Source organism: Tupaia chinensis, unplaced genomic scaffold (assembly GCF_000334495.1).
Source record: "Tupaia chinensis unplaced genomic scaffold, TupChi_1.0 Scaffold148822_2, whole genome shotgun sequence".
Taxonomy (NCBI): Eukaryota; Metazoa; Chordata; class Mammalia; order Scandentia; family Tupaiidae; genus Tupaia; species Tupaia belangeri.
In genome coordinates this window covers 771,956-785,184 of record NW_006208670.1, presented here as the reverse complement: position 1 = coordinate 785,184, position 13,229 = coordinate 771,956, and the positions used below count along the sequence as shown (strand labels likewise).

Genomic DNA, 13,229 nt, shown 5'->3' with positions numbered 1-13,229 from the left:
TCCCCGTCCCCGGAGCCAGGCCAGGACGGGTGCGGCCACCATGGAAGGTGGCCGGAGGGTGGGACGCACTTGGACGCGAGCTACCCGATTCCCGAAGTGGACATGCCTCCTCCGGAAGAAATGTGGAACGGTAAAAGCACAATTCTAAAACGTTGTCCCGATTCCAGTGAAGGCTGGCTGCTACGTAATCGCTCAGGCGGCCATCCGGGCGGGGCCCTTCGCTTTCCGCAGTTCTTGGTTTTCTTCTCTGTGAAAGGAAGCCTCTGCACTAGAAGCATTTTGTGTGTTTCGGTTTGTTTTTTATTCATGCATTAAATCGCTGTTCATCACTCAGATTGTGAAGAGGCGTTACCCAGCGTGATTTACAGCTCAGTCCAGCCCAGCCGAGACTATTACCCATCCTCGTCAGCAGATAAACCTCTGTGTCCCACAAGTGTCTTACCTCTCCACCCCCCAAGTTTCCTTTCCTACGCTCTCCCCTCCCACGCTGTCTTTCCACTTTGTCTCCACTGTCCATCTCGATTTCTCATGCTTCCACGTTCCCCAGGCTTTCGGTCTCTACCGTAGAGTGCGGACAGTCGTCTGTGAAGTGGAGACATGCAGTGCTTCTCCTCCATGCCTGACGAGCGTAGTTTCTAGGAGTGCCTTTGTCCTAACGGTCTGCGGTCCCACGGCCAGCGCCGTTTCCCACGGGGCTTCCCGGTTATCGGAGAGCCTTGGCTGACACGCCCAGGCTGGCGATGGCGGCGGGCCGAGCGAGCGCACCTGCCCTCATCCTGTGCACTCCGCTGGGCACCTCCGAGCTCCCTCTGCCCGTCCTTCAGTTCGGCGGTGCGGTGACTGTCCGTCCTCTCCCTTAACTAAAAATAAGAGCTCAGTATAGGAGGTGTTATTTTTAAAAAATTTTTTAAATTTCTTTTAAGGTTGCCTTCTGACACATCCCTGGGAAGAGTCCCAACGGTTCATTTGTGGAATCACTTTTGACTTCTTCAGTGTTGAAAAGTGCAAGAGCAAGAGTAGATGACCAGGATGAGGGCAGTGCCGCGGTCGTAGGGGTGACCCAGGACGGGGGCGGTGCTGCGGTCCTAGGGGTGACCCAGGATGAGGCCAGTGCTTTAGGGGTGACCCAGGACGGGGGCGGTGCCGCGGTCGCAGTCGTAGGGGGGACCCAGGACGGGGATGGTGCTGCGGTCCTAGGGGTGACCCAGGATGAGGGCAGTGCTTTAGGGGTGACCCAGGACGGGGGCGGTGCCGCGGTCGTAGGGGTGACCCGGGATGAGGATGTCAGGGCACAGGGCCCAGGTGGCTTTTTTTTGTTTTAAAGAGAGATTTTTGCTATAGGACATGTCACTCGTTGGAGAGACAGAGAGAGACAGAGAGAAAGGGAGAAGCCACTCTCCAGGGCGGATGGCCTTCTACTTCATTCTTCTCTTGGGACTTTGGGCACGCATACACACACACTGTGCGATTTTCAAGCCTCCGTGTCTGGGACCTGAACCATAGTTGCCCATGTGGGAGTCTAGCACCTTAACCACTCTGCTACCTCCTGGTCCCTGGCCCGAGTGTTTTATTAGCTATTATAAATTTACCCAAAGCAGTAAGAGAAAATAGAACTAGATGAAGATTTCTGATCTTACTTATTACTTCCCGATCCACATCTGTTCTGTAGCTAAATGTCGGCGTTCCTAGATCTGAGAAGGGCAGCCGGGGAAGGCGGTAGTCGGGATTGTAGACGGGGTGAGAAGGGTGTTATTTAGGGGTAGCAGGGCTGTGGTTGGCCGAGGGGATGGTGGGCTTTGCATTCGAGGGTCCCACTGCAGCTGGTAGCCCCTGCGGGTACAGTTATGAGGGTCACTGTGTTTTAGGAGGTCCGTATTGCCGTGTAACAAACCACCCCGACGCATTTTGGCTTAAAACAGCCGCAGTCCTTTTTTGTTTTGTTCACACATTTCAACTTGGACACAATTTGGTCGAGGCCGCTAATCTGTGCTCGACACGGTGTCAACTGGTGCGGGCCGGATGGCATGTGCAGGACTCACTGTCCTAATTTCTTTTTTTTGAGAGATTTTTGCTACAGGATGTGTGTGCTCACCAGAAAGACAGAGAGACAGAGAGACAGAGAGACAGAAAGCGAGACATCTCCCCCCGGGGGGATGGCCACGCCGCAATCCCTTCTCCTCCATTCTCTTCTCGGGATCTTGGGCACGCACGCACACATGCGCCACTGGGTCCAGGACTCAAGCCGTGGTCGACTACATGGAGTCCAGCGACATAGCCATTACGCTAACTGCTGGTCCTAGCAAGACCCACTTTCAAGGTCACACGGTCACATGATTAGTGAGCCGGTGCTGACTGCAGGCCTTTCCACAAATTGCCTGGGCTTCCTGAAACCATGGCAACTGGGTTCTAAGAGCAAGTCCCTACGAGAACAAGATCGAAGGTCATGGACTTTTATTTTACAAGGCCTCAAAGGTCCCACAGAGTCCTTTCTACCTTTCTCATTGGTCAAAACTGTCGCCAAGACCCATATTGGCTCAAGTAGAGGGGACATAGACCGCCTCCGGGTTGGCAGGTGGCAGAGTTCTAGCAGGCCACACAGAATGAGGAATAACGCAGTGGCCAGCTCTGCCACATACGTGATTCAGACGTGTCAGGTTCACTTTCAGTTTATTCCCCTAGGAAGGAGCACACAGAGCTAACACAGAGTACATAATAAAAGGCAAGAATTGAAAACCGCAAGCCAAATATTGAATGCAGGGCTTTGGGGCATTCAGAGTCATCTTTATTTGTATAATTCTCAGCGTCGTAAATCAAAGCCCGCACCCCTGCAGAAAGCTCTATTCGTTACTCCAAGAGAACACTTATCTTCATGAGATCTGAAACCCTCTCGAATCATTTCCATCTTCCAAAAAAACCATCCCGTGGTTCTCCAGGGTATTTACAAAAGAACAATAAAACATTCATTTCTTTAGCGCGTAATGAAAACCATACCCAAGTACTTAGTTGAACAGCTTTGTTTACCATGGGAGTTTCAGATGCCGTTAGGAACGCGTTTTATTTGCGTTGGTCTGGAGTCATGGGAATAGGAAGGGTTGTTAAACTAAGAGTTAAAACCAGGGGAGCAGCGCCCAGCCTCACCGTCTCTGCCTTTTGCTAGTGTTTTGGAAGCCTATGCAAATCAGGGAATGGTGGGAAAAAAAGTCACGAATGCTGGATGTTAAAGCGCGCGGCGTGAAGGGAAGCATCTGCTCCTGGTTAAATTCTCTAAACTCATGTTCATTTGCCTCACTCACTCAACTGTGCTGCCGAGATCCGAGTTCCGTGAAGACTGTGGTTTTCCAGAACATTCCCAGGAGTCTTAATAAGCCCTAGAGGTTCTTAGCCTCAGGCTTGTAATTCCAGGGCCACGGGTGTCACCAACATGTGACATCGGGGTTGCCAACTTCAGCAGCTCCAGGGTTTTGACTTGCTGTTTGGCTTCGCTGTTTGTTTTTGCCTTGTCTTAGGGAGTGCCGTTCCGAAGGGGCCCATGGGAACGCCTCGTTCGGAGACACTTCCACATTGCTAGGAAGTACTGATGTTCACAAATTGTTTATGGCTTCTCTTTTCTTTTCCTCAAGGGAAGATTGACTTGTTTTGTAAGACATGAGTGGAGGGCCAGCCCTGTCCTGCAGGGTTAAGCCCTGTGCATAGAGAGCCGGATCCTACATGACTGACTACAGTTTACATCCTGGGTCTGGTTCGAATCCTGGCTCCAGCAGTTGACTAACATGCCGAGCATATGTGTGCGTGTGCCCAGGACGGTGAGAAAGGAGAATGTAGGAAAGGGGATCGCAGCATAACTGGGCCCCACTGGGAGGCTCGCTCTCTCTCTCTCTCTCTGGTCAAATTAAAAAATAAGAGAATGAATAAATAAAATAAATAGTTCTTTAAAAAAAGAAAGATAGCTTGAATGTGCTTGTATCTTGGTTGGAAAGAGCCCGTACAGAAGGAGAAATTAAGGATAAGAAGAGACGGACCCTCAGTGGAGCTGGTCCTGCAGGAGGCCAGGACACATGTGCTCCCCGGCCGGGTGCACTGAGGTGGGGGCAGAAAGCAGGCGTCTGTCAGAGGAAGCCGGAGGAGAACACAGGCCGGGGCTCAGCTGCTGCCTTGGCTGCGTCTCTTGTCCTCTCTGAGGGACGACGGGGAGGGCGTGGGATGGCCGGAGACCTGCCCTGCGCACACATCAAAGGACCCGTCCGTTTTCTGGACCGACCTCTTCTTTTTGTTTCTGAGCAAGTTTATCGTTTGCTGAGTTTCTGGGGCACTGCTCGAGCTGCCAGCCAGTCACCCCTGTGGCAGAGGAGGATACATTTATACCCTTCCCCAGCCCCCCGCCTGGCGAGAGATCTGAGGACAAGCGACCGTTCCTCAGACGGGTCCACGGTTGGAGAAGGACGGAGCAAGCCAACTCTCCCGCTTCCCTGGTGCCCTTTGAAAAAGCCCAGCACATATTCAAGCCGAGGGGGCGGGTGGTGAGTCTGGCTCACTGCTGGGTCCCCAGGACCGGTACCAGCTCATGGCAGTACTCGGTGGTTGTGAAACGAACACACGACTGGGTGAACATTACACCCCCGTTGTACGGACGAGGAAGCAGGCTCAGACCCATCAGCTGAGACCGCTGACAGCAGACGGGGGGCAGAGCAGCCAGAGCCGCCTCGACCAGGCTCCTCCTAAGACCGCTTAGTCACCGAGAGGCCAGAACTCCAGCACCGGGGCGTCAGGACTCTGTCACTGGAAAGAAAACAGCACCGCCAATACCTGCCTGGCCGATCCGTGTGGCCCGTACAGCTGAACGCCTGGGTGCCTGGCAAGCCTTCCCGTTCCCGACGCCGGGTGTTAGCGTGTCAGGACCAGAGGCAGCTTCAGACGGGAGCTAAACCTCGCATTTCAGAAAGCTGTGCACGAGCCCGGGTGACAAAAGATGGGAAGGGCTGTGCGTGATAAAATATTCACCGCGAAGGCTCACATGTGGCTGAGCACCAGGCAGCGTCTGGGTGCCAGCGCTCGCACAGCGCCCGGGTGGCACCCTGTGTGTCACCGATCCCTGCTGCCATGGCCGTGGGCTGGGAGGGGTGGCCAGCGCGGGCAGTGTCCGGGCGGGAGTGTGGGTCGTGGGCTGGATCTCACGTCGTAGGCCTCTGCGGTCTTTGTGGGAGACTCCGTCGTTCCGTGTCCCGCAGCCACCCCGTCTAGTAGGCCTCCCTGGGACACCGAGAGTGCTCCGTGCACGGGCTAACAGGGACCTGCTGGCCACAGTGGCTCCTGAGTGTTTGTCGTGGGACTCTGACCGCGGGACTGACTTAGGTTAAATAGTCACACGTGGCCCTTGGCTGCTGCATTCGGCAGGGCTTTTTCCCCTCAGAGCAGTAGGTTTGTGGTTCTCCTCACTAGCTAGCTGTTTAGCTACAGGCATTCCGTAAGTTCAGCATATAGAAGCTGCCTCTAACAGCACCGCAAGGCCAGACACGGGATGCCCCAGGTCTGCACCTGGAGCCCTGCCGAGTCTGCGGGCGGAGGTGGCATCAGGGCCTGCTGGAGGGGTTTTTCCTTCTCTCGTTCATGAAGAAATAAATAAAAATAAACTTAAAAAGAGAACATTTGTTACTCCTTTAAGTATTTGAGACAGGATGCTTAAAGGCAGCAGAAATTAGAGGGTGGGTGAGAGGTTTTTTTTTTTTTTAAAGAATTATTTATTTTTTAAAATTTTACTCATTCTTTCTTTTTTAATTTTGACCAAAGAGAGAGAGAGAAAGTAAGAAAGCAAGCCACCAGGTCCGGACGCACACTGTGATTGACCCTCTGGGAGCGTCCAGCGTCTTAGCCGCACGCCACCTGCTGTTCCCGAGAGTGTATTTCAGTTTCAGCTGGTGTCCCCCAGGACACTTTGGCACCGGTTGACATCTGAAGTGGGAAGAGTGGTGGGTTACCATACTCAGACTCCAGTCCACACTGCCTCAGACTGGCTCTGGGAAGTTTGACCGGTTACATCTTCACATGACCAGTTTCCTCTCTATGAGGGGTTATTTGGGGACCTAAGATAATGCTGAGTTCTTGGCCGAAGACTCGTGCACTATTAGTAGTTGTGTTTACTAGTCCGAATTCTGAGAGACGTGTTGTGGACTTGCATGTGACAGACTGGGGGCCTCCACAGTGAATTGAACCAACCATGAATCTGAGCCTGTGCTCAGAGGGTCTTGGTGTAGCTCAAAATTATGGCACTGTCCAACAGTGACTAGGGCCTAAAATTCAGGGATCTCGGAAATGTGGGCAATGGGGGAAAGATCCCAGAACCGCTGGAGGTCCACGCGGCAGGATGTGGCCAGCGGGTTTTCAGGCTGGAGAAGGATGACGCCGTGACTCCAGTTGAGAGAAGTTGCTGGTGGGTCCACGGGCTGTGACCGTTGGCCGCGTAGGTGTGAACCTCCGAGGAAAGCTGGGGTCGGGGTACAGATTACGGAGTATAGCGAGCACGTGGCAGTGGCTAGATTCACATGAGGAGAGCCGCCAGGCGAGGGCCGGGGCGAGGAGGGCTGCTGCCCATGAGCGCCGCGTACCGCCCGCCCTGAGGCTCACTTGTGACAGACGACACAGAGGGCCCCACTCCGCAGCGTGCACAGTCCGGTGACTCTATGAAGAAGAGGAGGGAGGGTGTGTGCTCAGGAGAGGTCGAAACCGGAGGAGTCGGGCCTGGGGTCCAGCCAGACACTGGTCTCCATGGGATCTGGTTACGAAGGACCACTTACCCTTTCTGGTCAGCAGTTGGGCAGCTCATTCCAGGCCTTGACAAGTTCGCGTCCCTCGACCCGTTCGTTCCACTCCCAGGAGCCCACCCAAGGGAAGCAGCGGAGCTGCAGGGTGAGCTTCATACCCAAGACGTTTCACCTTCTTGGGGTACGAACTTCCCGGGGAGGGTGGGGAGGGGAAACGTTTATCTTTGGCATTTTTAAGAAGGTTTTGATACATGCAGTATTACGATGCAGGGTACACAATTCGCATTACTGTTTAAGATAAAATAGGGTGGCCGCGCCACAGTCCCTTCTTCTGGAATTTTGGGCACGCACGTGCACCTGAGTGAGTTTCAAGCCCCCATGTCTCGGACTTGAATCGTGGTTGGCCACGTGGGAGTCCAGTGCCTTAACCACCATGCCACCTGCTGGCCCCGGCCAAGTCTTTCCATGACTCCACTTGACACTGGCCGATGGTCCGTGGTCGAGCCCTTGGTGTAGCCAGTGTTTGAAAATGCGTCAGCAGTTGCAGTGGTTTCCCCTGTGGGAAGACTAGCCGGAGCTTCTGCCAGGCTGTTCTCTCATTTCCTCGAAGACTGAGATCCATCGCCTTCCTCTTTGCGCCTGTGCTGCCAGGAGGCTCAGAACTGTGCTTTGTTTGCAGCCTCCTCCCCCAGCCCCAGGTTCCTCGGTGCAGTCATCTCCCCACTCTTAAAACTGTTGTTACCTGTGTGTTCCTTTAGAAGGTTACCAAATTAATTTCTAAAATAGGTGGCTATAGCAGATTAATGACAGGAAAATGGATTTTTCAGAATGAAAAGGATGACGTTAGTTTTTGTTTGGTTTTGGTTTTTAACTCCTAAAGAGTGAATTGAACCAACCATGGGCGTTGCGTTTTATTTTATTATTTTGTTTTATTTAGTGAGAGAGGAAACGAGGGAGGGGAGAGAGATTTCTGACAGGATCTCATCATGCCGGGACCCCTGCCCAACCTCCCAGTTAGCGAGGGTGACAGGCGGTGCCACATGCTTGGCCTGTTTAGCTTGGCCCAGGATCCAAACCCGCGACCCCCACGTGTCCCCAGCCTCACTCATTAGAGCCGTACTGCTGTGCCACGGTGGCGGCCCGACGTGTGTCTGTGAGGCCTGGAGTGGTGTCCGCTTGGTCTCGGGGGTAAGAGGATGAACTTTGGCCTGAGCCACACCTGAGCTCATTCTCTCCCTCACTACTGCTCATCTGTGAGCTCAAGATCGCTGGCCTTAGTGGCCTCGTCCAAGGTGGAGGGAATGGTCCCACACGCGGTCATTGAAGGATGAAATAAACACTTCCTTACAACGCCTGCTCCTGTGCGTGGCATGCAGTGGGTCTACAGTAGATGGTCATGGCAGATTGTCCCACTGTGACGGGCAGCCCCTGCACAGGCTCCACTCTGCAGAAGCCTTGGCCCACACGTGTCACCGCTGCAGGCCACTTCCTGGAACGTGCCGTGTGGCACCCGAGTGACCTCCTGTTTCACACTGGGGCGTTCCGTCGGAGGAGGGCGGGCAAGGCCCGCGTCTTAGGGAGTATCCCCGCGCGGGCTGGCTCTCGGATGAGTACAGGACCGTGGCAGCTGGTCAGGGTTTTCTCAGGTCATCGACGTCTGGGCTGGTGACTAAGACTTGGACGCTCTCAGGGCCCCACCTCTTCGTTTATTTAGAAACGGACTTGCGCATCCTGGCCTGGAAAGGCCCCTGGAGCCTACCTTCTAGCTCCCATCTGATTGCAGTAAGCTGTTCCTTTCAGGCTTCTGACTGCTAAGTTCCGTTGCCTCGAGGTATTTATTTTAGGGAGAAAGAGAGTTCCAGCCCCCAGTGCTCGTGTGGGTTTTCACCCCTACCCTGCAGCAGGAGTGAGGAGAGGGGGAGAATCGGTTTTGTTTCATTTTGTTTTTTAGGTTTTCGCCATAGGTGTGTATGCTCGCCAGAGAGACAGAGGGAGAGGAGAGTGAGAAATCACTCCCTGGGGGGAGCTGACCACAAAGCGATCCCTTCTCCATTCCCTTCTCAGGACTTTGGGCATGCATGCACACAAGCTGCCAGGTCCAGGCCTTGAACCGTGGTCAACCGTATGGGAATCCAGCACCTTAACTACCGCCACCTGCTGGGCCCAAGACAGGTATTTTTGATCATCATGCCAGGACCCTCTGCCCCAGCCTCCCAATTCGCTAGAGTTACAGGCACGTGCTGCCACAGCTGGTCTGTTTGGCCTGACCCAGGGTCCAGACCCTGCTCCCACGAGTCTCCGCGAGGTGTCTGGCCGCACGCATGGCCCTTTGCTAGACCGTCCACTGACTCACCCCCTTCCTTGTCTTGCCCTGCAGGTCCAGGAGGCTGCAAGTCAGGGCCTGAAGTTCGTGGGCGTCATCCCGCAGTACCACAGCCCCCCGGGCTCTCCTGCCAGCTGCGAGGCAGATGCCAGAGGGGGGCGAGGCACACAGGAGGGCCCCCGGTCCTTGGAGAACGAGGACCTGGGAGCCCCGGACACGTGTGACGCTCCTGCAGAAAGACACCAAAGCCCAGGGCCTGGAGGAGAGGCACCTGTGGCCGAACAACCCAGCCTACCCTCAGGAGAGGGAGACGGTGGAGAATTCTCACCCGGGAGAGGGAGCACGACGTTGGATGTGCCGGATGGCACCCCGGCAGCTGTGCGGGGACAGCCGCTCCCCGGGAGTAAGTATGTCCGCGCTGGTCTCTGCGGTAAGCGTGGCGGCATCTGGGGAGAGGAAACCCCGCTGGGTGTGGAGGCAGCGTCTGGCAAGAAGGAGAGGCTGCCTCGGGCAGGTCGTGGCGTGGGGCGAGCAGAGCCCCGTGAGATGGCCTTGCGATTACTCCAGATGGCACGTGTGGAGCGGAGTCTAGCCCGTGCTCTCGCGGTGCCCCCGGCCCCTGCGCTCACACAGGAAGTGCTGGTGGTGGGCGAGGGACGGCTGGCCCTACTTTTCCGGGCAAGCAACCAAAAAAGCCAGGTGAGGGGAGGCGGCGACCACTCCTCGGATAAACGCTTGGCTCTCAGGGCATTCACGTGGTCGGCAGATCAGTGACACTGTGCCCCGGGGGGCCACCTGTCAGGGCATTCACGTGGTCGGCAGATCGGTGACACCGTGCCCCGGGGGCCACGCGCAGGGATCACTCGATCACATCGCGACGGCGTTAGAGCATCTGCTAAGGTCGGGGTTTCACGGGGCAGCGGCGGCGGCAGCCCGCGTGGATTCCTGGCCCTGTGTCCAGGCCCCGTGTCCTAGCATGTCCGTGACCCATCCCCGCGTTCTCCTTGGGCCTCATGCGGGTGAGCCCACTCTGCTCGCGTGGCCTGCTTTCCTCCAGGGAGCAGTTGGGAGAGTGAGCGTGTCGTCCAGGCTGGCCTGGCAGGTCTGGCGTGTGAGCCCGGAAGGCTTGACCTCTCCCATTACGCCCCCACGTGGTCCTTCCCATGGAGTAGATGCGGGGCTTGGGGAGGCCCTCGGTTTCCAGGGACCGGTGCCCCTTCTTCCTCCCTCACCCTTCCCTCTGCTTTCTCTGGAAGTTGGGAGTGAGTCATTTCCTGAGAACAAGGTCCTGTGTTGGTCGTGTGGCCTCTTCTAGGCTTTGGAAGGTGGACGCTCCCCTCCCCTCCTACAGGGCGTGTGCATTTTCCAGAGAGAAGACACCCCACCCCGCCGTCCACGGGGAAGGTCGTACCGCAGCCTCTTCTCCGTTCTCTGCCCCTCTGGGGTTGGGGTGTGCATGCATACAGAGGTGTCTGGTATGTTTTCACGCTGCCAGGTCCCACGGTGGGCCACGTGGGATCCAGATGCTGTGGTCACCGGGTCACGGAGCCCGCCCGAGCCACTGTTCTGGGTAAAGAGCTGCCTTGCTCATCGGAAGCGCTCGTGACTTGTCGTGTGAGCTGTCGTTACTGGGTGCAGCCTCAGCATCCTGATTCTGACCTCTGCCGCTCGCGGAACCCTGGCTTTGAGAAAGGACTAACCCAGGTACCCCAGGGTGGAAGCTGCTGCCAGTGCTCCACGACCCCCTTCTCTAGACTTCCCGCCTTTGGTGGTCGACTCCAGGGAGAACTAATCTTGGGATCCTCTCCCCTCCCCAGGTGCCTAGCACCCTCCAGCTGCCCTGGGGCTACTCACCTCTCTCACGGGAGACTCTGTCCTGGCTAAACACGCAGACACTGAGCCCCACAGTACCCAAAGCGTCTCACCTCTACCTGTCTGTCCAAGTCTCTGTTCTCGCCCAGAGATCTAGGTCCTGCTGTGGAACAGGGTCCGTTGTGTGTTTCTGGAGCCCTCGGCCCAGTGCTCCACAGCAAGGTGGGGGTAATGGAAGTCCCTCACGTCCCCCCACTGGGTGGAACGCTCTGTCCCTACGCACGAGGCCGCCCTGTCTCTCCACGGAGACCACGGGTCTCGCCGTCTCTTGCTCTGTTTTGGTGGAATGAGCCCGCCTTTGCGTTTTCTATCGGGTACTGCACACTCCAGTGGGCGTCCGCCGTGTAGGGTGCACAGTTGCAGGTCCTTCCTGGGTGTCCCTGTCACTCCGCACAGTGGCCTCGGGACGTGCTGTCGTCACGGCCGTCACACAGAGGAGGATGGTCGTCTTCACCCCCACACAGTTGACCCTCCTTGTCCTGGCTTAGCCTCCTGGGGGTCGGGCGTCCGGAGACCCTGTCTTCATTGACAGGGCCCTCGCCTGGCCCCAGCGTCCCTCTGTCTGGCTGGGAAGCTTGGTCGTGTCCTTCCTGGGGAGTCGGCTTCCCCTCACCCCAATGCACACACACCTTGCCCCGCAGCCTCCTCCCTGCTGGCTCAGCTCTGGCTCGCCTTTCTCGCAGGGCCCCCCAAGGAGGGTGAAGTGCTTTTACTCCTCTTTCTGCCAGGTGGGCTTAAATAGGCAATCACAGCAAGGCAATTAAAAGACATCCAGAGGGAGCTCCCGCTCCCCGCTCCTCCTCCTCGGTTCGTTTATTTCCCTTATTGAGGCCGAGGGGAGGGGAATCGAGGCAGGACCGCTCCATCCGGGTTCCACCTTCTGGCCCGCAGCCTCTGGGAGCCCTGTGCGCGTTTCGTGGTGTGAGGTCCGAGCTGTGCTCTCGTGGGGCCGGCCCCGGTGGCTCTGCCGTTAGACCTGGGTCAGAGAAACGAGGCGGCCAGACAGGGCCGTTCTCAGCGTCACCAACGTGATCGGAAGTCCGAGCCCGTGCCTGCCCTGCGCCTCCTCCCTGGAATTGCTTAGAAATGGCAGGAAGCGGACCCATGGCCTCGGCCGCTTCTCCAGCTCGGGTCCACTCGGCAGACAGCCCCGACGGCCAGCTCACCTGCTCACCTGAACCCGGGCCTGGGCTGTTCTGATGCGCAGGCTCCTTGCTCCCTGGGCCAGGTCCTCTCCCTCCCGGACCCGCCCCCTGTCCCATCTTTGTGGGCTCTCGCAGTCCTTCGCCAACAGCCCTGGGGCTCCCACCCACGAGCGTCAGCGTCAGCTCCTGCCCTGTGTCCTGGTGAAATTAGCCCCTCCTGAGACTTGGGAGGGAGCCCCGGTGTAGGGGTTGAAAGTCCTGGCTCTGCCACTCGCCAGCTTGTGACTTCTGGGGGATCCACTTAACTCCTCTGGGCACAGAACAGATGCCACCTCCTGCCGCGCTGAGAGTCCTAGGAGAGGAGAGAGGCCGCGTCAGCATGGTGCCCATGCCGCGGTGGCTGTCCCTGCAAGGGGACCTGGGCCTCCCCTGCTGCCTGGCAGGCAGCCTCGTGCTCGCCTGAGTTGCCCCGCCAGCGTCATACCAAGTCTGGTTGAAGCCGACCCGGCCTGACGCAGCCTCACCCAGGCTCAGGAGCCCCGGGAGAGCCTGAGCCCACCTGCCCTCCATCTTCTGTCCTCACCACGGGGCCACACCCAGCCTCCTGTGACCTCAGCAAACTGTTCCCGCAGCCTGGACGCCCCCCCAGGACGGCCTCCACCTGTCCCTTCCAGCCAGCTCACGGCCACCTCTGCCTTGGCCCAGTCCAGCCTGGAGCCTCTCGCTTTCAGTCAGACGCCAGGTTCTCTGTCGTCTCCACACAGAGATCTCCCGGGATTCCAGGATCCGACTAGCCCCCTGGGTCACCTTCCAGTCACGGACTCTCTGGGGCCTCCATGCCGAAGGCTCTACGCCGGGCACAGGCCCCAGCTGCCTTCTCCCACTGCCCAGGCGGCCTAGGGGCCCGAGCCACAGGTGGCAGCACCCAGTGGGCCCCAGCCTCAGCCTCTCTCGGCTTCTCCCACACGTTGGCCCAGGTCAGCCTGTGCACAGCACCCCTGGACGCTGAGCCTGCTGGACAGAGGGTGGCAGCACCCAGTGGGCCCAGCCTCAGCCTCTCCCGGCTTCGCCCACATGTCGGCCCAGGTCAGCCTGTGCACAACACCCCTGGATGCTGGCCCTGCTGGGCAAGGG

At 57.4% G+C, this 13,229-nt stretch overlaps 1 protein-coding gene and 1 long non-coding RNA gene across 4 annotated transcripts in view; one reads left to right on the top strand and one right to left on the bottom strand.

Annotated features, from left to right (window-relative positions):
* The window catches only part of RFTN1 (raftlin, lipid raft linker 1), a 171,879-nt gene that overhangs the window by 114,692 nt on the left and 43,958 nt on the right, over positions 1-13,229 (top strand). For all 3 annotated transcript variants that reach the window (XM_027769186.1, XM_027769185.1, XM_014585096.2), the window contains exon 5: positions 9,133-9,481. In XM_027769186.1, the coding sequence (XP_027624987.1) occupies positions 9,133-9,481 (349 nt within the window). The remainder of the gene's footprint in view (positions 1-9,132; positions 9,482-13,229) is intronic.
* LOC102483685 (uncharacterized) lies at positions 11,522-12,665 on the bottom strand. The gene is made up of 3 exons (XR_337679.2): positions 12,580-12,665; positions 12,117-12,447; positions 11,522-11,926 (listed from the first exon to the last, which is right to left on the bottom strand). It is a non-coding gene; the product is annotated as an uncharacterized LOC102483685 (long non-coding RNA).